The following is a 21,900-nucleotide window of genomic DNA, read 5'->3' on the forward strand; positions in this document are numbered from 1 at the left end:
ATCTTTTGATCTTGTAAACTGTTGATTTTGTGTCTTTGGCTGCTACATCACTTCCTGCAGTGTTTCTGTTGGTTGTTAGCAGCTGAAGCTTGTAACTATCACGCTGTGTAGTGCAACAGAGGTCATGACTGAAGATTTCCAACCACAGCAGCTTGTTTTTAGTCCGAGAAAAACAGAATCACACAGGGTGTGCCCACAATCAGCTGTAGAGAATGAAAAGTCAAAAACTTTTTGCTTTTTTTGCAGATGACAGTAGTTTTTACTTAGAATTTACAAAGTAAACAGACAAATGTGAGGGTGGTCAGTATAAAGATTTACTCTCCTCTAACTTTACATGAGTGAAAGATTTTAACATCTAAAACATGTTGGAGACATCGAGGAGTGTAGAACATTTCAACAGGAAGGACTTCTGACAGTCCGAAGGGCTTTATTCTTTTAAAGGCACTTGTTTTTTTTTACAGAAGACAATAGTCTTTGTATAATCTCCTCATATCAGAACTGACTCGCTCTCCAAACCAGCGAGAGCGACAAAAATTCAGAGAGGAGCTTTTCAGAGTTGTGTGGTCTGAAGAGATTACTCATCCATCCACCTCGGACGCAGCTGCGCCGTCTGTCTCATTACTCACTACAAGCAGCTGATTCAGTTCAAAACTCCAACAAGCTATGTGCTACACTTCCGGAAAATGTGTCTTCATGCAGTTTAGCTTGTTAATAATCCGTAGACAGCAGTTAATTCACCCAATTTAGTGTTCCACGTCTGAAGCTCTGTTTGGAAAAGTCTCCTCCATGCTCCGTCTTCAGACAAGCTCCTGAACCAATTAACATGAAGCAAAGTGCATTTGTGACCACATTTCCCCAGAAAGAGAGCTCTCAAGGACTCAAACTTTCTTTAACCCTCTATTTACTACTGTACACAACTTCTCAGGAAAAAAATAATCACCTGAAGCAAAAAGAAGTGAACAGAGTACGGAGCCCTGTGGCGCCCCCTTTCTGATGGAGGTACTGAGTCCTATCAGCAGAAGGATGAAGGACGCCAGCTCTGAAATGTTTCTGTGTTTACACGATTAAGGCTTTCATTTTGTTAAGTTTGTTATAAACCACGGTCTCCTTAAGGAGCTGGAAATGTCGGATTGCTACTTGATTGACAGAAAACAATTAAAAGCTGATCAAGTCAGTTGACAGTTTGTTGATTTCACAGTTCATCTGGCATTAACGAAGTCCGCTCGCCGCTCTCTCACTCCTTCAGCTCCCACCGCGTGTCGCTCACCAGCCGGTAGTTGATCCGGCGGTAGTTTTCCGGGTGGATCCTCCGCTGCCGCCACACTTCCTGATAAAGGTCTCGGATCACCGGGTCCAGCGGTGGGAAGTCGGCTGTGCGAGCCAGCGACTGGCAGTACTCCCACTGGTCCTGGTCCAACACCAGCAGGTGGCGCCGCTCCACGCCGCGCTCCATCTTCTCCTGCTGCTGCCGCCGCACCTCGTCCTCCATCTGAGCCCGGGACGGTAACGTCACCGAGCCGTCCAGCACCGCCAGGGCGAAGCGCACCTGAGGCGGCAAAGAGATGGGATTCAGATGGCCGATGTTCACCAGAAAATATCAGCAAGAAGCACGAAGAATGAAGAAGTAATCAAAAGATTGTGCATGAAACTTAACAACTGAGTAAAAAGGTTAGCATGGTGCAAATAGTCGGCAAGCTTTGCGTGGTTGATTCGTGTTGTGTTGTTAGCGTGGTTGCCGTCGGTTACCTGGCAGTCGAAGTGCGGGAAGGGGAGGATGATCTTACAGAGGCCGATGAAGAAGAGCGAGGGGAAGGCCGGCGGCAGCAGGAAGCGGTACAGCGGCGCCACCACGTGGTCGTCCACCTGCAGCCCCAGCCGGCCGCAGTCCAGGAACGGGAAGGTGAAGTTATACCCGGTGCAGAACATCAGCACGTCGGCCACGCCCACCTCACCGTCCTGCAGCCAATCACAGAGCTCCGAGTCAACAATGAGGCAGAAGTAGTGATTGTTTACCCGCCTCAGGGGTAAATAAAGACTTTATTTAGACTTCTCACATGTTACCAACAACGTTTATTCTACTGAGAGGAAACTGATTAGATTGTTTACTCTCCTCAGAGGTAATTAAAGAGATCTTCACCTGGAATCGAACACTGCCGTCCTCCTGCACGGCCTCCAGTGCGCTGCACTGTCGGAGCCCCGGGGGCAGTGGGAAGGTGAAGCGAGGACGAGCGTGACTGAGACACACCTGGAGGAGGAGGAGAAGAAGAAATTTCACTGTGTAGAACAGACGATCATGACCGTGTCAGCACACTGCGTTTGTTTTTGTATGTGCGTGTGTGTGTGTGTGTTACCTGTGCTCCAGCCTTAGCCAGTTCCATGGAGATGTCTAACCCTGAAGCTCTGGCTCCTAAAACCACCACCGAGCGACCGGAGAACGGCTCTGCGAACCGGTACGAGTGGCTGTGGAGCACCTGTCCTGCAGGGAGGCAGAGCAGGTTGGAAACCTGGTTTGAATCCAGGATGAAACCAGAGTGAGACCTCTTTCAGTGACAGTTTCTATTCTTGTGACGTTGTTGTTGCTGCTGCTCTCACTGTGTGTTTGGGAGGTTTCAAAGGGACTGTACCTTTAAAGTGTTCGATTCCCGGGATGACTGGGATGTGAGGGTCTGAGTAGTGTCTAAAAACACACATATACACACATATTTTAAACTGGAGGACAATGTGTCGCCCTCAGTGACAACAGCTGGAAAGTAACATTCTGGAATGTTTAAATTTCTCTCTCCCTGTCTCTTCTCACCCTGAGCAGACAAACACGGAATCGAACGTCTCGGTCCTGCAGTGACCTGACATATCGGATGATGTCACTTCCCAGACCGTCTTCTCCTCGCCATCCTCCGTCGTCATGACAACAGGATTCACCTTCTCAACCACAGTATTAAACTACAGAAAAACAAACAACGCACAAAGTAAAATAACAACAGGTGAACAGAAAACAACTGTCTGTGTGTGTGTGTGTGTGTGTGTGTGTGTGTGTGTGTGTGTGTGTGTGTGTGTGTGTGTGTATACGGACCCGGATGTGTTTGTGAACCTGGTATCTCTCACAGTAGCTCTGCAGGTATCTCAGAACTTCTTCATGAGGCAGGAAGCTGCTCAGATCCTCCTCGAACGGGAAGTCTGGAAACTTCATCACCTCTTTGGGAAGGTTCGTCCTGTGAGAGAGAGAGAGAGACCCACACAAAAACCCTTTGCTTGTGGATAGTTCAGCGGTTGTGCGACCCTCCCTGACTATTTCTAGGTGTGTGACACGCTGCCTGAGTGGGCGGAGCCTCAGACAGGGGACCCTCTCCCTACCTGAGGTCTCTGTACATGCTGCTGTGGACCGGCAGTCCCCGCTCGTCCGTCCCCACCCGCTCCTCGTAGCACCAGGTGCCGCCGACGCGGCCGCTGAGCTCGAACAGCACCGGGGGAGCGAAGCGGTCCGGGCGGGACAGGATGTGTCGGGCCGCGCAGAGTCCCGCCGCCCCGGCGCCAACCACAGCCACCCTGTGCAGCATGGCCGCACCTGAGGGGAAGGCAGAGGGGCGGGGCCAATCACAGTAGTCGATGGGTGCGATGTCACAATCAAACCACTGAAAAGTATGACATTTTGAGTGAAAACCAATTATTTTTGTGTTTTTGTTTCAGAAAAGTACTTGAACTTATGTGGGAAAAGCAACTGACATGTTTGATATGCTGGAATCCCATTGTGGAAAAGTACACTGTTGGGTAGGAAGAAGTAATAACAGTGACCCTGATAGTTGGGTGGAGGTATCCATGGATGCTTCTGTGTCTGTGGATATACAAGATATAAAGTCCTGAGAGAGTCCCAGAAGAGATTCACCCCTCAGAACATCTGGAATGTGGATGATGGACAACAGGAAGTGGCGGTAGTTTGGAAAAGAATCTGAGAAAGTCGAGGTTGTGTTGTGGTATTGAGAGGAGGTGTTTAGGACTAATGGATTTCCAGTTTGTCAAGATCGCCTTCTGGTCAACCATGACAGCCTCCAGCAGAAACCTTTCGTGTTGCCTGAATTCAGAGTTGAAATTACACTGAAAATGCAAACTAGAGAAGAGAATGGTAGCAGTCCAGGAATCTGTTCAACAGGCGAACAGATCCAGAGGGTCAGGGCAGGTTTGAGTCCAGATATCCCAAACAGACAGAAGTTAATTTATGATTAGCGTGATAAAGTCTGTGTTGTACATTATAACACACAAATTGCAGGTTTGTATTGTTTTAAAGATCTGGGTCCAGAGGTTGGAATGTGGAGCAGAGCCAGGTTTCACTGCCTTTTATTGATGGGGCAGATAAAGTTTTGGCAAGTTGTGATGCCACAGTAGTATTTAGAAAGAAGTTTCTTAGTTTTTTGGGGAGGATCACCACGTAGATATAAAGATAAGATCTGTCGAATGTTGATTTTAGATTAAACAGCTGATTTGAGTGGCACATATTGTAAGAACCAATTCCAATGCTGTCCGGCAAAATTTTGAATTAGATCAATGTTAGTTTGAAAAATATGGACGATTAGAGATTTAGTTTTTCTTTTGTTTTATCATACACTGATTTTTTTTGTTTTACCAAATGGTTGTTAAATGAGTTGCCGGAGCAGTGAAGTTGTGACTTTGTTGAAATTCCACCAGGTTGGCAGAACTTCCCTTTAGTCCGTTCATTGCTTTTCACCTGTTGTCCCCCCCTTCGAGGGGGAGTCTTCTCCAGTTTCAGTTGCTGACTCCACTATTACGAAGGCCTATGAACAAGCTCCGTCCGGACCGGGAGGACACCCCTGTCGGTCCTGCCCGTGGACTGGCTTCGGTTCTACTGCTGGGATCCGTGGTTCTTGTGCTGGACCGTCCAACGGACTGTCCTCAACATAGTCCTAGGCTTTACTTCTTATTGTCTCATGCTAGCTGTTGCCAAAGCTGTCCGTCCCTGGGAGAGGGATCCCTCCATACTGTGGTTCTCCCCAAGATTTCTTCTTTTCCCACTGGGTTTTTGGAGTTTTTTCTTGCCGGATGTGAGGGTCGAAGGCGGTGGTTGCTTTGTTCTGTCTCGTTACTGTAAATATTGACATATTACCATTATGCTTATTCACTGTTTTTACTTTGACCGACAAATGTAACATCTTGAAGCCCTCTGAGGCAACTGTTGTTGTGATACTGGGCTATACAAAAATAAATTGATTGATTGATTGATTGAACTGACATTATTAATGAATCATTTCATGGATTGATGAAGAAATGGGACATCTGAGATCTGGTCTCCTTTGTTTTAACAATCATATAAAGTGCAAGTAACACATTCCTGATACCTTTTTGGTCATTTCTTAAGCTTTGACTGAGAATAACAGGAGATAGGAGATTTGTGTGTGTGTGTGTGTGTGTGTCTCGGAGTTCACGCCACAGTGGAAAGTTCTAGTTAAAAAGTTACTCATGGGGAAATAAAGGTCACGTTTATGAGCAGCGGACAGCTTAAACCACTTTAACAACACCCGGTGAGACAGAGTCCGGTTTGAACTTTAACCCGGGTCACGCTGAAAAAACTCATCCACCGAACTGCGCATGCGCATTAGGTCTACGGGTCCGCTCTGCAGATTCCAACAAAATAAGTGATTTAATGCTAAAAACCGGCTTCATCCCGTGATAACAGAGACACTTACCGCTCTCGACCCGGTCACGAAGCGTATGCGCGTCCGCTGTCTGTTCGGGAAACCCGGAGAAATGCCCCTCCGCGCTCACAGCGTCCTACTGAGAGACCACCGACTTCACTACACCGCTGCTCACACGAGACATGGAGAGGTGTAACGAGCAAAGCGGCGTCCGCGCACAAGGCTGCTTCCGGCTGCAGCAACTCATGATAAAGCGCCAACCGGAAGAACGTAGAATAACAATTCAGTATTAAATCACCTGGAAGAAAAAACAAAAAACTGCTGTTCTTCCAAGTATTTTTTCCTGATTCGAAGAAATTAATCAAAGTATCTTGATTTTTTATTTTTATTTTACAGTGCTCTTCAGTGTTTTCTTTTCATTATTTTTTACTTTTAAAGACTGAAAGTGTGATAAATACAGGAGCAGAAACTGGAATAACACAAACCTGAAGTCAATGAAACACCATATAACAAATATTTTATTACAGAAAAAGAATAAAGTGAGAAAACATTTGCATGACTTAAATGTTTGTGGAATTTTTACTCAGCGTCAAAACTTTCAAAAGTTTTTTCCTTGTGGTCAGGAGGAAATGTCACAGTTTGTGATCCTGAAGCCACATGACCACGGTGCTGGCGTCCTGCAGTGAGACTGTCCAAAATGTCCGCCTCAGCCCAGAGAGTCCCCGGCTGAGCCGCTTCACTTCGCCGCGGCGTTCCCGTGCGGCGGCGGCTGCTGCTGCATCGGCTGCTGCTCGGCCAGCGCCTGCTGCAGCCGCGTGCGCTTCCTGGAATAATGCTGCCAGTGAAGCAGCTGCTGCTCGTCGATGAACTTGGCGCACTGAGCGTTGACCAGCTCCTTCCTGAAGTGTTCGTACTGCAGCAGCTCCAGCATGTGCAGGCAGTGGGGGTACCTGCAGGGGGCGGGGCGTCACACTTCACTTCAAAGACACACAGACTGAAACATGTCTGCGAACTATCGCTCTCTTCTCTCTCTGGATATGCATCAGAAACATTTCTGCTCACAGTCTCTCAATGTCTCACTGATGATAATGTGAATCAAACTGGTCGAAATTGGTTGAAGTCGTTCAAAACTGGGTCGTGATTCATGACAAGAGTCAGGATGAAGTGACTTACTTGAGGAACTTGGCGTATTCAGGCTCCTTCCAGTACAGAAGGTACTTCAGGTAGTTGATGAAGGGTCTCTCTCTCAGGAAGCCTCTCTGAGCCAAGACTGAAACACAAACACACAACAAATGAAAAAAAAAAATCACTGGATGAAAGAGCTCAAGATAATTTCTGTGAAAATCAAAAAAAAAAAAAAAAAAAGAAAATCTAAATGAAAACAAAAAATTGCTTTTGAAAAATTTAAGGGATGCTGTCTGTGTGTGTGTGTGTGTGTGTGTGTGTGTGTGTGTGTGTGTGTGTGTGTGTGTGTGTGTGTGTGTGTGTGTGTGTGTGTGTGTGTGTGTGCGCGAGCGCGCGCGCTCACAGTTGAGGTAGTTTGGGTTGGCCAAACACTGAACGAACTCCAGCTCTGACTGGAAACGATTCCTGGACTGCTCCTCTGCAACACACAAACACACACATTTTTTTCAATAACATTTAATAAATATCTTTAATGATTTCGGATTCACTTTTGAATGTTTTCTTTTTTAACTCAAAACAAGAGAAATAAACCATTTTATCTCTGAAACTTAAATATATGTAACTACACCAGACTCCATTCAAAAATCTGCCCACTTAACGAAGCTTTGAGTTCTGACTTAATGAACATCCTCGACTCACAGCTGCAATCTGAGGGGATATTTACTTGCATAAACGATCAAAATATGATTAGTTCCTTCACGCCGTCACAGTTTCAGCTAAACCGACCGAACAGAAATCCACATTTAATTACAATGACCATGCTCACGAGGATGCATGAGCATCTAATTTCGCCAAGCGACAATATTTAAAGAGGAAACATGACCCGAATTAAAGGCACTGATTCACTGACATCAATAATGAACGCAGCGAGCTTCACAGACTTATCAAATATCACTGAAAAGTCAAATAAACGGAAAATTGCCTCATTTACTGACGGAGTTCGCTGCGAGCTGAATGAGCGAGCTAGCACACTTTTAGCTCAACGATAAGCCAGAAAATCGACCACAAACCCGTTTCCATTGTAACAGCTGCACCCAGACGCGGTGCTGAAGAGGACAGGAGGTCTCCGTGTGTGAAAACTGGCGAATTGGAGCTTCAAAACTTGGGAAATGATGGAAATGAACAACAATAACTCTCTCGGAGGTGATTGTTGACGCTGTCTCACCGTCAAACGTAAAGCGACACTTCCGCTGATGGAAGCTTTACGACAGCTGCAGTTCACACTGTGACCACCAGAGGGCGACATGCCACTGCCACTAAATGAAGCCGAACAAAGACGAAAAAAGCCGAACGAAAACGAATAAACACAAATGAAGCTTAATGACGTCAAATAAAGACGAATAAAACCGAATCAAACTGATAACCAACAAAGGGCGGAATCAAATGAAATGATCCAAATATGATCCACTTTTAAATGCTGCTCTACAATTGATACATTGTTACCAACTACTCAGGAAAATTGTAATTGATGTCATAATCTCATTTGCATAGCTACTAAGTGGCACATCTCGGACAAACTAGATGATGGCATCATTTCAAATTGATACATTGTTGCAACTCTTCAGTCAGGAAAGTTCTAAATGACATGATCACAGAGAAAGAAGGAACTGTATTGGTAAATGGATGTGACGTGACAGAGACACGGCCATAGAGAGCTCTGATCATTCGAAGGCAGCTTTTAAATGTAAGTACAGAAATATATTGTGCCAATTTTTTTTTTCATACAAATGTAGAAATGCTATTGATTGATGTCTTGTTTCGTATTATCCCACAGCAGCACTTAAAAAAATCTAGATTAAAGTAGTAGTTGCTGTTTGTAATTTGTTCTAGCAAATATCCTTTTATTTCATTCATCATACAGTATTCAGTTTTTTATGAAATAACTGAATGGGGATCTTAAAGTTCCATTAAAAGGAAATCTAAATTCTTTGACATAATTAAACTAGGGCTGTCAAAAATAACACGTCAATGGTGTTAATTAATTTATGTAATCAATCTCATTAAAATTTTTAATGCAGTTTAATGCATGCGCATCATGACAAGCGGAGCGGCGTGCAGCGCGAGGAGCACGTACAAATACACTGCACACACACAGACATAATGTTATGGTGTGCATGTTTAAGTTTTTTAATATTTATTTTATTTGGAGCCTTAAATAAAAACACATCACGTTTTGAACATATATAATCATGTCCTGTCGTTTTTTTGTTAATGCAATACAGGAAAAAAAGGGTATATTTCAGATATAGTTAGAAATTGCGATTATTTGTGATTAATCTGATTAAAAATTGTAATCATTTGACAGCCCTAAATTAAACATGTTTTGTTTTTTAGGGGAAGCAACAGTTATTTTGCCTCATTACTTTTTACTTTTTAAAGGTGCATTAAGGAGTTTTACAACCTTAAAAATACTTATTTTCCACCATAAATATGTTACACATTTTTGATGATGTGTACAATGTGCCCTGACATATTCATTACAAGTACCTCTAACAGCGCTAAATTGTCACTTGAAAGTTGCAGTGCCGGTCCGGCACCAGCATTTTTTTGGGGAGAATTTGAAAGGAATGACGTAATGCACGCTCCGGCTGGTTAGGTTTCATTTTGTCCACCATTACTCCGCCAGATGCTTAGTGAGCAACAACTGAGCAGGAGCTTCCAGAAAGTAAGAAAAGACTGACTTCTAGCACTGCCACAGCTCCACACAGACTCCACCAGGTAAAAGAAACTTAAATCTTACTTGAGCGTTTCTAAACGAGCGAAGACGGAGTCCCCCTCTTCCGTGCACGAGAGCCGCAGGGACGTGTTTTTCACTAAGCTGCATTACGCCCAAGGCCTGCAGGGGGCGCTGTTTCGCATAAAACGTGCAAACTCCTTAAGGCACCTTTAAATATCATAGCTCAGATACTAACTCAGTTATTTTTTTTTTTTTTTTTTTTGAAGCAACAAGTGAACATAACTTATTAATTTTTTACAGTAACACAGCTTTTTTCATTCACTCCATTCCTGTTTGCATAATGTGTGTGTGATAAAAAAAAAAAAAACCCAAAAAACAGGTTAATTTTTTTCACATTTCCATGTCAGCCATAGCTTTGCAGTCTGATCTGTTGATTTGAAAAGTGGGCTGATCCCCACACTGTAAAAATAAATGTGTAAAACGAGGTAAACGCTTCAAAGATTAAAAAACTTTATAAAAGAAGGTACACAAACACATTTGTAAAATCTTTTTATTAATAAGCTCACAAAGGTATTTTACATATGACTTCATGCAAAGATCAAACTTTGTTAATAATAAACTGTTAGCATCAAAACAGTACAAAACTATGGAAGCTATGTCTGTACACGAAAACAACAACAAACAAACAATTTGTGTCTTCAAATACAAACAATACAAAACCTGCATCACTATTAAAAATGTGTTCGGAGGAACTAAAAGACTTGAGAATTTAATACAATAACTTCTACATTCTGTGTTAGCTTCTATATTTTATACGTATTATTAAGAAGCACTCAATTGACTTCCATTTTTATGTAGATATACACAAATCTATTTATAGATTAAATTAGATGACATCAATCAATTTGTCAAATTAAAAGCTTGTCTTAAAGACCAGAAAGCCTGGAAGAGCTGCAATCTTCTGCTTCTGAACTCAGAAAAAACAGAAGCTGTTATTTGGCCCAAAACATCTGAGAGACCTATTACCTAAACATATAACACTGGATGGATTTACTCTGACCTCCAGCACAAGTTACTCCTAATTTTAACCATAAAATCAGAGCTTTAAGAAAGTTGATCTGTAGCTGTGTGAGCTGGTGGCTCATTACATCAAAATGATGACTCTTGCATGATGTAAATAAGTTCAGAGCTAGAGCCACTTCCAGAGCAGACCCTCATAATTCTCTATAATCAGCATATCTGAATGTGTCTGCTTCTGCAGGTTTGTGTGGAAGTGTTGGGTTTTATCCCTGCAGAAGTACCTTCAGAATATAATGGGTACTGTTTAAATAAATACATAAATGGAATAAATGTGAACAAAAAAGGACCCAGACAGGATCCTTGTGGCTCTCCACACTCCTTTGATCATTAGGCCAAACTCTTCTGTCTTTTCTTCATGCTACATGTTGTAATTAAAAAACTTGAACGACTCTTACTATGAAAACATTTCATTCTTTACAGAATAAATGAGGAAAAAGTTAAATATCTTTCAGTGCTCACATCCAGAGGAAAACTTCAGCTTAAAAATATGAAAGAATAACCAAAAAAATGCTGACAAGTTTGTCTTCTCAAACAAACATGCTTGTAATAAGTCATCTTCAGCATTTAATATATATCATGTAACCTATACACTGTTGTCAAATATTAATATTTTCAACAACGCTCAGTTGAACTGAGTGTGACAAGAAGGCTTTTATTTTGAAAGCATCATTGACCTGTTGTGTTGGCCTCATGGTTCTCCACTTCACTTTGATTTCTTCTCGGAGGACAGGTGCATACTGTGAATGTCATTTCCTGAACACCAGCTGCACACTTTCTCTTTCTATATATATAAAAAAATGGCTACTTTCAAAATAAAAATGCAAACAGCTTTTTTTTTTTTGTGGGGCAAGAAATGGTTTACAGCTTTAGACAGGTCTTTTACCTGCGATGTTTATGACTTTCACTTGAAAAAAAATCTATTTGCTGCGTATCTTAAAAGAGTTTGGGCAGTTCTGGAGGGTTCTGGAGGGGTGGAGTATGAAGTTTGGAGGTCTTGTTGTGGGAGTTCGTATGAAGGCGGGGGGCTTTCATGCAGGCACAGTGACGTTGGCCCATGAGGGAAAGGTGTCCAGAGCGAAGATGATGCGGCCCCAGCAGTTGATGGCCAGCGTGATGCAGCCGATCCCCAGAACGTTCATCACCACGCCGGTCCGGGCCTGCGGGGGACGCAGCGAGCACAGGTCAGGAGCAAAACATGGTTCAGAAAAAGTTTTGATCACAGTTTAACAGCACCAGAAAACAAGAAACAGAGAGAAAATATCCAAAATGGAGAAACCACCTACACATATAATAGTCTTTTTAAAAAGTGACAAATGATCCAGTTTTTGGTATTTATGTGAAAATCATATAACAACATAAACTTGGCTGGTACAACACCCCTCAGGCTCCCCTCCTCTGCCCTCGTTCGTTCCCCCCGAGTGCCCCCTCTTCAGGACTCACCATGTCGGAGACTTTGAGGAATCCTGAGGAGAAGACGATGGCGTTTGGGGGCGTGGCCACCGGCAGCATGAAAGCAAAGGAGGCGCTGAGCGTGCAGGGGATCATCACGTAGAGCGGGTTGAGCTTTATGGACTGACACTGACCCGGAAACATCACAGCAACAACAAATAAATAACAATAAAACCAAAAATAAGAAGCAACAGAAAGTTGAATTTCTTTGCTGATGATAGAAGTGTGTGGATGTGAGAGTTTGCTTGGTTGGTTACCATGGAGGCGAGGATGGGCAGGAAGAGTGTTGCCGTGGCAACGTTGCTGGCACACTCGGTGAAGGTGGCGATGAGGAGACAGAGGATGACAGCGATGGCCCACGGAGGGATGGAGTGCAACGGCGTCATGTGAGCCCCCAGCCAGCGCGACAGGCCCGACTCCTGAGAGGACAGGCACTTTACAAACAACACTTATGATGTCCAGGCAAACGTGGGGAATGTGAGGGGATGTAGGGGACATGAGGGACATGGGGGGACGTGGATAGATTTCAGGGGATGGAGGAGACATGGAGGACTTGAGGGGACATGGGGGGATATAGGGGACATGGAAGCCATGGAGGACATGAGGTGATGTAGGGAAGGGGGGGGGGGGGGCGCATAAGGCTCAAGGGTACATGGGGGACATGAGGGGGCATAGGGGTGTAGGGGACATAGAGGACATGAGGGGATTTAGGGGACATGGGGGACATGAGGGGACCTGGATGTAGGGGACATGAGGGGACGTGGAGGACATGGGCACCTCGCTGCCTTTAGCCAGGGCGAAGCCTCCCCCGAGCAGCAGCACAATGTTCCATGGCATCTTCTTCTGGGTCACCTGCCAGGTGAGCAGAGAGGGGGCGGGGCCTTGAGACAGCTGCGACTCTGATTGGATGAAAGATAAACAGTGACGAAAACTTTAGAGCTGGATTTTAACTTCTAGCTGCGTGTTTTGGTGCCAGCAGTGTTTTCTAGCATTAGCTTTGTTGATTAGAATTAGCTGTGAATGTCAGCGTTAGCTCAACGCTACCTGTGTCAGAGCGTCTCCAGAAGCAGAGGTATCGTGGTGGCTCGGAGGGAAGAACAAACAACAAAATGGCCACAAAGAGCGAGACAGTGGCGTCAGTGACGAACCTGTGGACAGAGCGAGCTTTACCAATCAAAACAATTCAACCTCCCAGATTCAAACCCCGGTTCCTGTCGATGAGCACATGATGAAACACGAGTGAAATGAGGGAAGTTTTGGAGGCCGCTGACAGGTCAGGGGACATCTGAGTATTGTTATCAAGACATGCAATCGGGAAATGTGTCGAAATAGTCTGTTTACACAAACTGAAGCACCACAGTGACCCCCCCACCCCCACCCCCCCGCCAGCCTCTGTGAGTGTTGTAATTCTGAATCCAGAGGAGATGGTCACGGTCTCCGACCTTCACTTTGCCAGCAAACACAATGAACCTGTCCTTCCTTTGACACGGGTGGATTTCGCCAGCTGTCTTTCTGTTCACTGTACTTCTTGAAGTACTGCAGCTTTTAACTGTCACAAACTGCACCTGAAACCAATCATTTACGGACATTTCACGTCTTCACATATTGGTTAAACCTCAAGCTAAACATTGTGGCTTGATTAAAGCTAGTAGGTTTAACCGCGCAGACATGTAGCACTGATGCTGTGTTACCACGATGAGTGTAAATGCTAAAAAGAGTTAGCATTAGCTGTTTGTGACAGTGTTTATGATTGAGAGAATTCTCCACAGGTTCAGGCTGAGTTTGAACAAAACCAGACGGGGAGGTGGATTGTGGGGAAGAAGTCAAGGACCCCAGGTTAATGAGTACAGAGTCTGATCCTGTGAATGAAAATGAACGAGGACAGGAACGTCTCCAGTCTTCTGATTGGATGGGATACACAGACTGACTTTATGAATGAAAGAGAAGTAAGTGAAAGGTGAGGGGGCGGAGCCAGTCATGCCACGCGGTGTTCGGGTTGATCCGGCTGGCGACGTAACCCTGGACCCGGGACACGACTCACTTGTTTGCTCCTAAGCTTCCTGTTTGTGTTTGAAGTTGTTGCCCTCAGGCCATCTGGGTGAATTTGTTCCTCCCAGCTGGTTTTTCCCACGTTCCACCAATCCAGCCACAGAACCGAGAGTGGCGAGAAATTTATTCAGAGTGACGTTTCCTTGCAACTCACAGACCTCACCACAAAGCAATCATCTGTTTCAACTGTCCTTTTACAAAGAAACATTTAGTTACAAAGATATTTACAGTAACTCCGGTGTGACCTGCAGGTGGCGCTCTCAGTGAGTGGACTCACTCTGCGTTGGCGTTGAAGATGTGCGTTGCCCAGCCGTCCATGAAACGCGGGTCTCTCGTGAACCACAGCGCCACCATGAGGATGAAGAGGGCGAGCACGCTGAACTCTCCGTAGCTCATTGCTCCCAGGCGGCCGTGCTCCTCTCGGATCAGATCGTACGCCGCACGCTCCTTCTGCGACTGCGCCGAGCCGCAACCCCACGTTCTCCTCAAACTGCAGGAGGACACCGGGACAGGAGGGGTGAGGAGGAGATATGGCCAGGAGGGGGTGTGATCAGAATAACGTGTGACGGTACAGGCTGAGGTGTATGAGGTGTCGGAGGAGGTGCAGCACTGACTTGCAGCCGACGTAGAGGAACTGCAGCCAGAACCAGGCCAGCGTCAGCGTCAGCAGCATGGTGGGGAAGGAGAAGGCAAACCAGGAGGCGAAGTTGATAACATCACCGTTCTGAGGGAAGAGTCTGTGAGAGGAGGGGACAGTGTGAACATCTCCACTCTCAGCTCTGCCTCTTGTACCGACTAACCAAAAAGACTCTGTCATCAAGGCATTAGACTGTCACAATACTTTAAAGGTATAATACACGATTTTGATTTCCGGGTGGATCACCTAAATAATTGGTGGGTCTGTTTGTCAATCATTCTGACGAGCTGCTTTCGTAAGGCGGTTCTACGTGCTTGCGCCCAATCAGCTTCTCCCTTTTGCGCATGCGCATTCAGAGTGTTTATGTAGCCGGTGAGCTTCTGAGCTAGTACTTACCGATGGCGAGTCTGACATCATGAAACTGTAACTGTTTCGGAAAAAAAGCTTTATTTATGAGCGAGGCGAATCGCAGAAACTGTAAACAGAGCCGTGCACGCCGGAGAAGAGGAGATCGCGCTCGTACACTTCCGCGTTTCCTGGGAGAAGCAGGAGAGCCGGGCGGATGGTCTGGCGCATGCGCGTTGTTCAAAAAGTGAGTAACAGACTTGGGGCTTCGTCTTTTCGAGAAAATCGTGTATTAGACCTTTAAGGCTGTTTGAGACTGGTTTCTTACTGGTTTCACACCAGTTTCCCTCCAGTTTCAGAATGGTTTCATACTGGTTTAATGCAGGACAGACAGAGGGTTGTTGGAAGCGCTCTTAAAGGTTCCTTCAGCAATATTTTAGTCATCTTTTACTTGTGGGTCCTCTGGCAGGACTTTCGGGGATCTTACTGGTTCATCTGTCCCAAGAGGACCAGGTTGGGTCCGGTTCCCGTTAGCGTGGCAGTGCCGCCGATGCTGGCGGAGTAGCAGACGCTCAGCAGGAGGCCTTTGCTCATCTTCCTCCTCTGTTCCTCCTCGTTGTTGAGCTCCTCCACCTCCATCTCGAAGCTGACGCTCTCCACCACCGCTGGACACAGAATCAGTTCACGGCTCACCTCAGGAGCCGCAAACCTCCTGCTGCTCCTGCAGCTCCTCTGAGAGGAGCAGGAAGCAGGAGTTCCTCCACGAACCTGATCCGTAGACTCACCGGGACTGCCGTTGCTCGACGGAGGTTTGTCTTGTGGTATCGGTTTGGTGATTTCTTCAGTGTGCTTTGCACCCTCTGACATCACTTCCTGTTCTGATGACGTGGCGTCTGGCAGGAGGTCCTGGTGGGATCCGTTCATACCTGACAAACAAACCCAGAAGAAGAGCCTAATTGCAGACAAACACCTTAGACTGGAACAGCACAGAACATCTGACGGGTCCCTCTTTACAATGTCAGCTTCAGAGAGGCTCCCTACCTTTCTCTGGAGCCGCAGTCTGGATGCTCATGGTTTTCTCCTGATGTTCCTGCAGCTTGGTGGCGCTATCGCTCCGGACGGTGGAGCACGGCTCGCTGTGCAGCTGGTCCAGAACAGCCTGGACGATGGGCACCATCATGGCGGTGGTCGCCGTGTTGCTGATCCACATGGAGAGGAAAGCCGTGACGCCCATGAAGCCCAGCATCAACCTGAGAGAGGGAGACAGAGTGAGAGAGCACGTCTCTCGTCCACCGCCTGCTCACACTCACACAACACATCATCCACCGCACTGCGCTCAGAACACTGTAGTGTCTAGACCATGGCTTTGAAATGTTCTGAAAATGTTTTGTAAGTGTTTGAAGGCTTTAAACTGTGCTCACAGGCAATGTTTTTAAAAAATATTACAGATGTGTTTAGACAATAGTTTTCAGTGTTCACAGACATGGTTTTAACCTGTCTCAGGAATGTTTCAGAAGCTCTCATAAAAGTTTCATGAATTTTCACAGACAATGGGTTTGAAGGGTATTTCTAGAGTATGCTTTTTTTCAGAAATATTCACAGAAAATTTTTAAAAATGTTCACAGTGGTTCTAACATGTTTTTTTTTTTTTGAAATGCTTCAGCAGTATTTGCAGACAGTGATCTTCAATAGCATTCACGGTTGATGGTGTTCTGAAGTGTTTACAGATGATAGCTTTCCGAAATTTTCACAGACAATGGTTTTGTGAAGCGTTCACAGATGATGGTTTTAAAAAGTGTTTACAGATGATGGGTCTGAAAAGTGCTGATAGACAGTTTTCATGTTGTGGAACCGCTTTCCTGACGGGAGCGGGAAGAACAGGTGGGTCGGGTGTTCAGAAGCAGGTTGTTCTCTGAACACCAGTCACAGACGATGATCTTCAGAAGTTTCCACAGGACACTGTAAGTTTTCTGAAATGTCCCTGAGTCCATGCGGTGGTTTTTAGCCTGTTTTCAGAGGTTTCTATGGATTCTCTGAACGTCCAAGAGCATTTGAGTTGTTTGTAGACAGAAACATTCTTCTTGAGTTGTTTCAGTCTTTCAGAGAATGACAAACTCTGTCACCTCTTTACTTCTCTAACACTCTTTTTATACGAGATCATCTCGTGACTGAGAAAGGTGTAAAGCGTCACCAGAGACTCACAGGCGGGCCGGACTCCCACCAGCAGCAGGACTCGCAGGGCGATGCGTTTGTGGAGGTTCCAGTGCTCAACGGCCACGGCCACCATCAGCCCCCCACGAACAGCATGTTGGTGTCCTTCAGGTACTGCATGCACACCTGACAACAGGACACACACACACACACAGACACACACACACACACACACACACACACACACACACACACACACACACACACTTGAAATGAAAAGCTTTGCGCCATCTTCCAAATCTACTAGCGGTTTCCATTGACACATTTAGGACTAGTTAGCAATGAATACTAGACCTCGTTATGGGCTAGTTTAACACTTATTTTGAACTTGCTGTTGACTAGTTTAGACATAATCAGACTGACTTTGGCTAGTTGAGGAGTTTTAGAATTATTTTAGACTAGTTATAGGTTAGTTTTGGACAGGCCAAAGACCCAGTTTGGGGCTTTTTTTAGTTTAAAGATTAATTGTGGACATATTAAATTGTAGTTTGGGACATATCTTTTCTGGTTTTGGAGGAGTTAGAGAGTAGACATGGATGGAGCTAAGACGAGTTACTGACACCGTATCGACGATGTGTTGATGGTACGCTTTGGGAGTACTTTGGAAATGTTTCAGAGAAGTTTGAAATCTGTTCAAGGCTAGATTGGGACGTGTGTGTGTGTGTGTGTGTGTGTTCTTACGTCCTTGGACTCCATGATGCCGAGAACGGAAACAGGATGGTTGGTAGCAGCGCCGTCACGGCCAGTGGCAACACCTCGGTGCACCAGTACAGCGCCATGAGGGCGATGACGTATGCACACGCTGCCTCCTGCACACACACACACACACACACACACACACACACACACACACACACACACACACACACACACACACACACACACTGACATCAGTCTGAGGCCAATGAAATAAATTACAAAAAAAAAAAAAGAAAAACAGATTTGAAACAAGTTAAAAATGACCCTGTAATCAATAGCTATAGCTAACCAAAAACAATAGACTAAAATCATACTTAAAACTAGCCATAAATGAATGTTTGTGGTCGAGTGTCGTCCGGGACTGTTGCTGTGAGCCTGGAGGGAATCAAACTCCTCATAAATGAACCGGACGCGTCATCTGTGTGCTTGTCTTAAATTAAGGTCCTGAATTAATCTCTTAAATTAATTTCCAACTCCTGATGATTTTACCAAATTTTAGTAAAGAAATTCTAGCCTGATGCTCGCTCACTATTGACTGGAATGGATTTTTATTTTAAGATTGCATTTTGATACATGAAATGTATTTTGTCTGTAGGAATTTAGTTAACGCTAAAGCTAGAATCAAGTGAAACCTGGCCTTTAGCTCAATCAAAACTTGCCTGAAACTCATGAAATTAAGTCCAAACTATCCTAAAACTTTTTAAAAACTAGTTTTAAAAGTATTCTGGAATGAAAACTAGACAAATTAACCCAAAGATCATTAAAAACTATCAAAAAAATAAATAAATAAAATCTAGTCAAAATCTAGCCTGTACCTAAAAGTCAGCCTGAAACTTTAATAAACTGAATTCAAATGAAACCTTTAGCCAATATAAAATTGCAATGTGAACGTAAAGTTTCCAGAAGGTTCTGGAGGCATTTGAAACCCTTGAAAGTGTCTGACTTTGAATTCTTTGGTGGTAGATTTTATTAACTTAGCTACGGTTTGTTATTTAAAAAAGAAAAGAAAGACAAACGAGCTTCTGTCTCTCTGTGTCCTGCTCACTCAGCTCAGTTCACACTTTAGTTTTTGTATCATTCAGAACTGTTGCCAGCTTTGTTACTATTTGACTAAACCCCTGTTTGGAAGCCTCATTAAGCGAAACCAACTCCTGACAGCAACATGGAAGATGTCCGAAACACGCCAGGCTCCGGGAGGAAACATGGCGCTGGCAGAGGCAGCGTGACGGTGCAGGAGGAATCGTGACAGTTCTCGTCGACACATGCGGCGCTGCGGGGGGAAACATGTGGCACTCCATGTAGAAACATGCGAAGCAGCAGACTGAAACATGTGAGTGTGGGAAGGCCGGCGGGGAGCCTGCCAGGGCTGCTAGGAGAGCGCCGGGCGGCCGACAGCGGCGCCTCAGTTATGTTCGTCCTGGTTCATGTGAAAATGAAGAAAGGTGAGAAACCCGCCGAGCCGCCGCTTCGCACACACGGGGATCATGAGAAAGCCGCGAGAGCCTTTCGAAGAAGAGACGGTGGAACCGAGAATCCCGCTGTCAAGGTTTGTTTATGTGTGAGAGCTTCAGGAGTCTCAATGAGTGACTGGAACCTGCTGCAGGTTATTCATCAACCACAAACAGCAGCGCAGCACGCTGCCCCCGACCAGCAGGAAGGACAACAACTCACATTCCTGAGAGCCAAAAGTAACGTCTCCTTCTCCACATGTTCAAATTCACTGCTTCTCCGCTGATTACTGCCGTCAGCTGATAATTCAGCTAATATTACAGTAAATGGGTTCATTCTAATGGGTAAATTCTTATTTTAAAGTGGTAAATTTATAATGACCTAGTCATTTAAAATAGCAGTTTAACACTATATTACTTCACTTAACTATTCATTTGTTTAATTAGACAATTAAATTCACAGTAGACTGGTTATATGAATGAGTAATTTAATAATAATTGGTAATTCCAGTAAACTAATCATTCATATCAGTCATGTTCACTTTGAACTGGTCAAATTAATTGGCAACATGTTCATTAATGTGCTGAAATAAAATCAAACTGGTAATTAAATGACTAATTTAACAGTAACTGATAACTGAAGCTTGTCTATTATTAAAGTGGGAAATTGACATTAAGCTATAAGTCAAACAACTAGTTTAACAGTTAAAAGAGGATTTTGATTTCTAATTCACTGTAAAATAGTAATTTGAACTAGTGATTTAAATCTAAGCTAGTCGTTTGAACATGTAGTTTTACCAGTAAACCGGTAATTTAAGTTGCTAATTCACATTAAACTGGCAAATCACATGAGAAATCTAGTACTTTCACTGTGAAGTGGTTGTGTAAACTGGTAACTCACTTTGAATTGGTAAATCACATCACGCAAGTCATTTAGACTAGCAATTTTACAATGACCTAATCATTGAAATTGGTAATTCACAATAAACACATAATTGAGATTATAAATTTAACTTTAAATTGATTAATTTAAAGTTGTTAGTTTGTATTTTAACTGGCAAGGTGACAGTAAACAACAACTTCCTGCAGCCTGACACATCATGGAAACTCCAACAGGTGTTTTTTGAACAATTCTTTTCACAGGGAACTAATTTAAACATCAAGGTAACAGTTGAACAGCTTAGTTGAACTGGTCAGTTGAAGTGGTAGTTGAAGTGGTTAGTTGAACTGGTTAGTCGAGTGGTTAGTTGTACCGGTTAGTTGCGCTGGTAATTGACGGGCTCACCTTGGTGCTGATGGCGAGCGGCAGCAGGATAAACGGGCTGCACACGAGCACCACGACGCCCTTCAACCTCCAAACCTGCCGCAACATTTTCACCCGCAGAGGAAGAACCGACATGGCCGAGGGCGGCGAGGAGGAGGAAGGTTTCAGGATGAAGATGAAGACGTCAGGATGAAGGATCAGACTTTCTCAGTCAGTCTGAAGTCGCTCGGCTCTCCTCTCAGTCTGATTTCTGTCTGAGTCCAACACCATTGAGATGCAGCTCACGGCCCACACTAAATATTAACTCTATGTGTGTCTGCTCACATGCACATGCACACACACACACACACACACACACACACACACACACACACACACACACACACACACATAAAGACATACACACTGTGTCCCTGCAGACTTTGTGTGAACAAACACAGAGGTGGAGATCAGATGCGTTTGCGTCAGGACGAACCCGTCTTTTATCGCCCTGCTCCCATTCAGAACATCAGCTCATTCACTTCTGCTTATCTGCAGGTTGTCCTCACACACAACCCAAAACAAACACTCACTGCAAACACTCATTCATGGCTGTGACATTAAACCATGTCAGCATTAAAACTTTTGCTTAAAATGCCTCCAAAACATGTTTTCATGCGGCCACTCGAACATGCTAACGCTGTGGGTTTTGCCCACTGAGCTACTGGCAGAATCCGCTCAGAGGCTAATCATTGGACTTTAACCTGATTTGCTCAAATTTCTTGTGCCTTGTCATATCTCAGTAATTCCACTCATCTGCATATAATCTAAAGAATTTTTTTTAATTCAAGTATATAATCATCATGTGAGGAGTCAATGGTGGGTCGGGAAACATCTTTTCAATTGTTCTGTGACGTTTGTTGTCTGTATTTGTCAATAATCTGCCGACACTTTTCTGAATGAACTGAAGCTTCTGAAGGTTTCTGTTGATCCTACTGGAGAAGAAGTGAGTCTCGGTGGTAGAGCCTAGAGCAGATAAAGTCAAGGACAAGTTTATCAGAGCCTGGAAGGGTGAGTGACGGACACCGGCGTGTGCTGATTTTCAGATGTTTTGTTCTGATGCTCAGGATCAAACCAGAGACCCAGCCTGGTGCCAGCAGAGTCGGATGTCCTGAGCAGAGAAGGCTACAGGTGGCCGGATCTGATGAGGGGCAACAACTGATATGACCTTTGTT

At 44.6% G+C, this 21,900-nt stretch overlaps 3 protein-coding genes across 3 annotated transcripts; all 3 read right to left on the bottom strand.

Moving 5' to 3' along the window:
* Positions 1 to 306: 306 nt before the first annotated feature.
* On the bottom strand, positions 307 to 5,797 carry LOC115395803 (flavin-containing monooxygenase FMO GS-OX-like 4). The gene is made up of 9 exons (XM_030101456.1): positions 5,694 to 5,797; positions 3,352 to 3,562; positions 3,071 to 3,209; positions 2,798 to 2,940; positions 2,625 to 2,677; positions 2,352 to 2,476; positions 2,138 to 2,245; positions 1,747 to 1,956; positions 307 to 1,546 (listed from the first exon to the last, which is right to left on the bottom strand). Exons 2-9 carry the CDS (start codon positions 3,552 to 3,554, stop codon positions 1,235 to 1,237), a joined length of 1,293 nt encoding a protein of 430 aa, XP_029957316.1. The 5' UTR covers positions 3,555 to 3,562; positions 5,694 to 5,797; the 3' UTR covers positions 307 to 1,234.
* A 345-nt stretch (positions 5,798 to 6,142) lies between these two features.
* Positions 6,143 to 7,988, bottom strand: med31 (mediator complex subunit 31). The gene is made up of 4 exons (XM_030101495.1): positions 7,838 to 7,988; positions 7,171 to 7,245; positions 6,816 to 6,912; positions 6,143 to 6,592 (listed from the first exon to the last, which is right to left on the bottom strand). The coding sequence occupies exons 1-4, from the start codon at positions 7,845 to 7,847 to the stop codon at positions 6,379 to 6,381; spliced, it is 396 nt and encodes a 131-aa protein (XP_029957355.1). The 5' UTR covers positions 7,848 to 7,988; the 3' UTR covers positions 6,143 to 6,378.
* Positions 7,989 to 11,612: 3,624 nt separating this feature from the next.
* On the bottom strand, positions 11,613 to 20,839 carry LOC115394984 (solute carrier family 13 member 5). The gene is given in 14 exon segments (XM_075410434.1): positions 11,613 to 11,741; positions 12,025 to 12,162; positions 12,291 to 12,452; positions 12,811 to 12,932; positions 13,078 to 13,181; positions 14,360 to 14,572; positions 14,697 to 14,819; positions 15,552 to 15,773; positions 16,099 to 16,314; positions 17,263 to 17,362; positions 17,365 to 17,401; positions 17,957 to 17,982; positions 17,985 to 18,084; positions 20,708 to 20,839. Coding segments are annotated over 14 exon segments (1,806 nt in total). The 5' UTR covers positions 20,822 to 20,839.
* Between the last annotated feature and the right edge of the window lie 1,061 nt (positions 20,840 to 21,900).

The sequence above is a fragment of the Salarias fasciatus genome, chromosome 10, assembly GCF_902148845.1.
Source record: "Salarias fasciatus chromosome 10, fSalaFa1.1, whole genome shotgun sequence".
Taxonomy (NCBI): domain Eukaryota; kingdom Metazoa; phylum Chordata; class Actinopteri; order Blenniiformes; family Blenniidae; genus Salarias; species Salarias fasciatus.

Excerpts from the sequence above, each read along its gene's own strand:
- med31 (XM_030101495.1), bottom strand. Across the intron at positions 6,913-7,170 it reads CAACCCAAACTACCTCAACT|TCTTGGCTCAGAGAGGCTTC; the intron begins GTGAGCGCGCGC and ends TTTGTGTTTCAG. Across the intron at positions 6,593-6,815 it reads GAATACGCCAAGTTCCTCAA|GTACCCCCACTGCCTGCACA; the intron begins GTAAGTCACTTC and ends CGCCCCCTGCAG.
- LOC115395803 (XM_030101456.1), bottom strand. The coding sequence starts at position 3,554 with ATGCTGCACAGGGTGGCTGTGGTTGGCGCCGGGGCGGCGGGACTCTGC. Across the intron at positions 3,210-3,351 it reads AGCATGTACAGAGACCTCAG|GACGAACCTTCCCAAAGAGG; the intron begins GTAGGGAGAGGG and ends TCTCTCTCACAG. Across the intron at positions 2,941-3,070 it reads AGGTTCACAAACACATCCGG|TTTAATACTGTGGTTGAGAA; the intron begins GTCCGTATACAC and ends GTTTTTCTGTAG.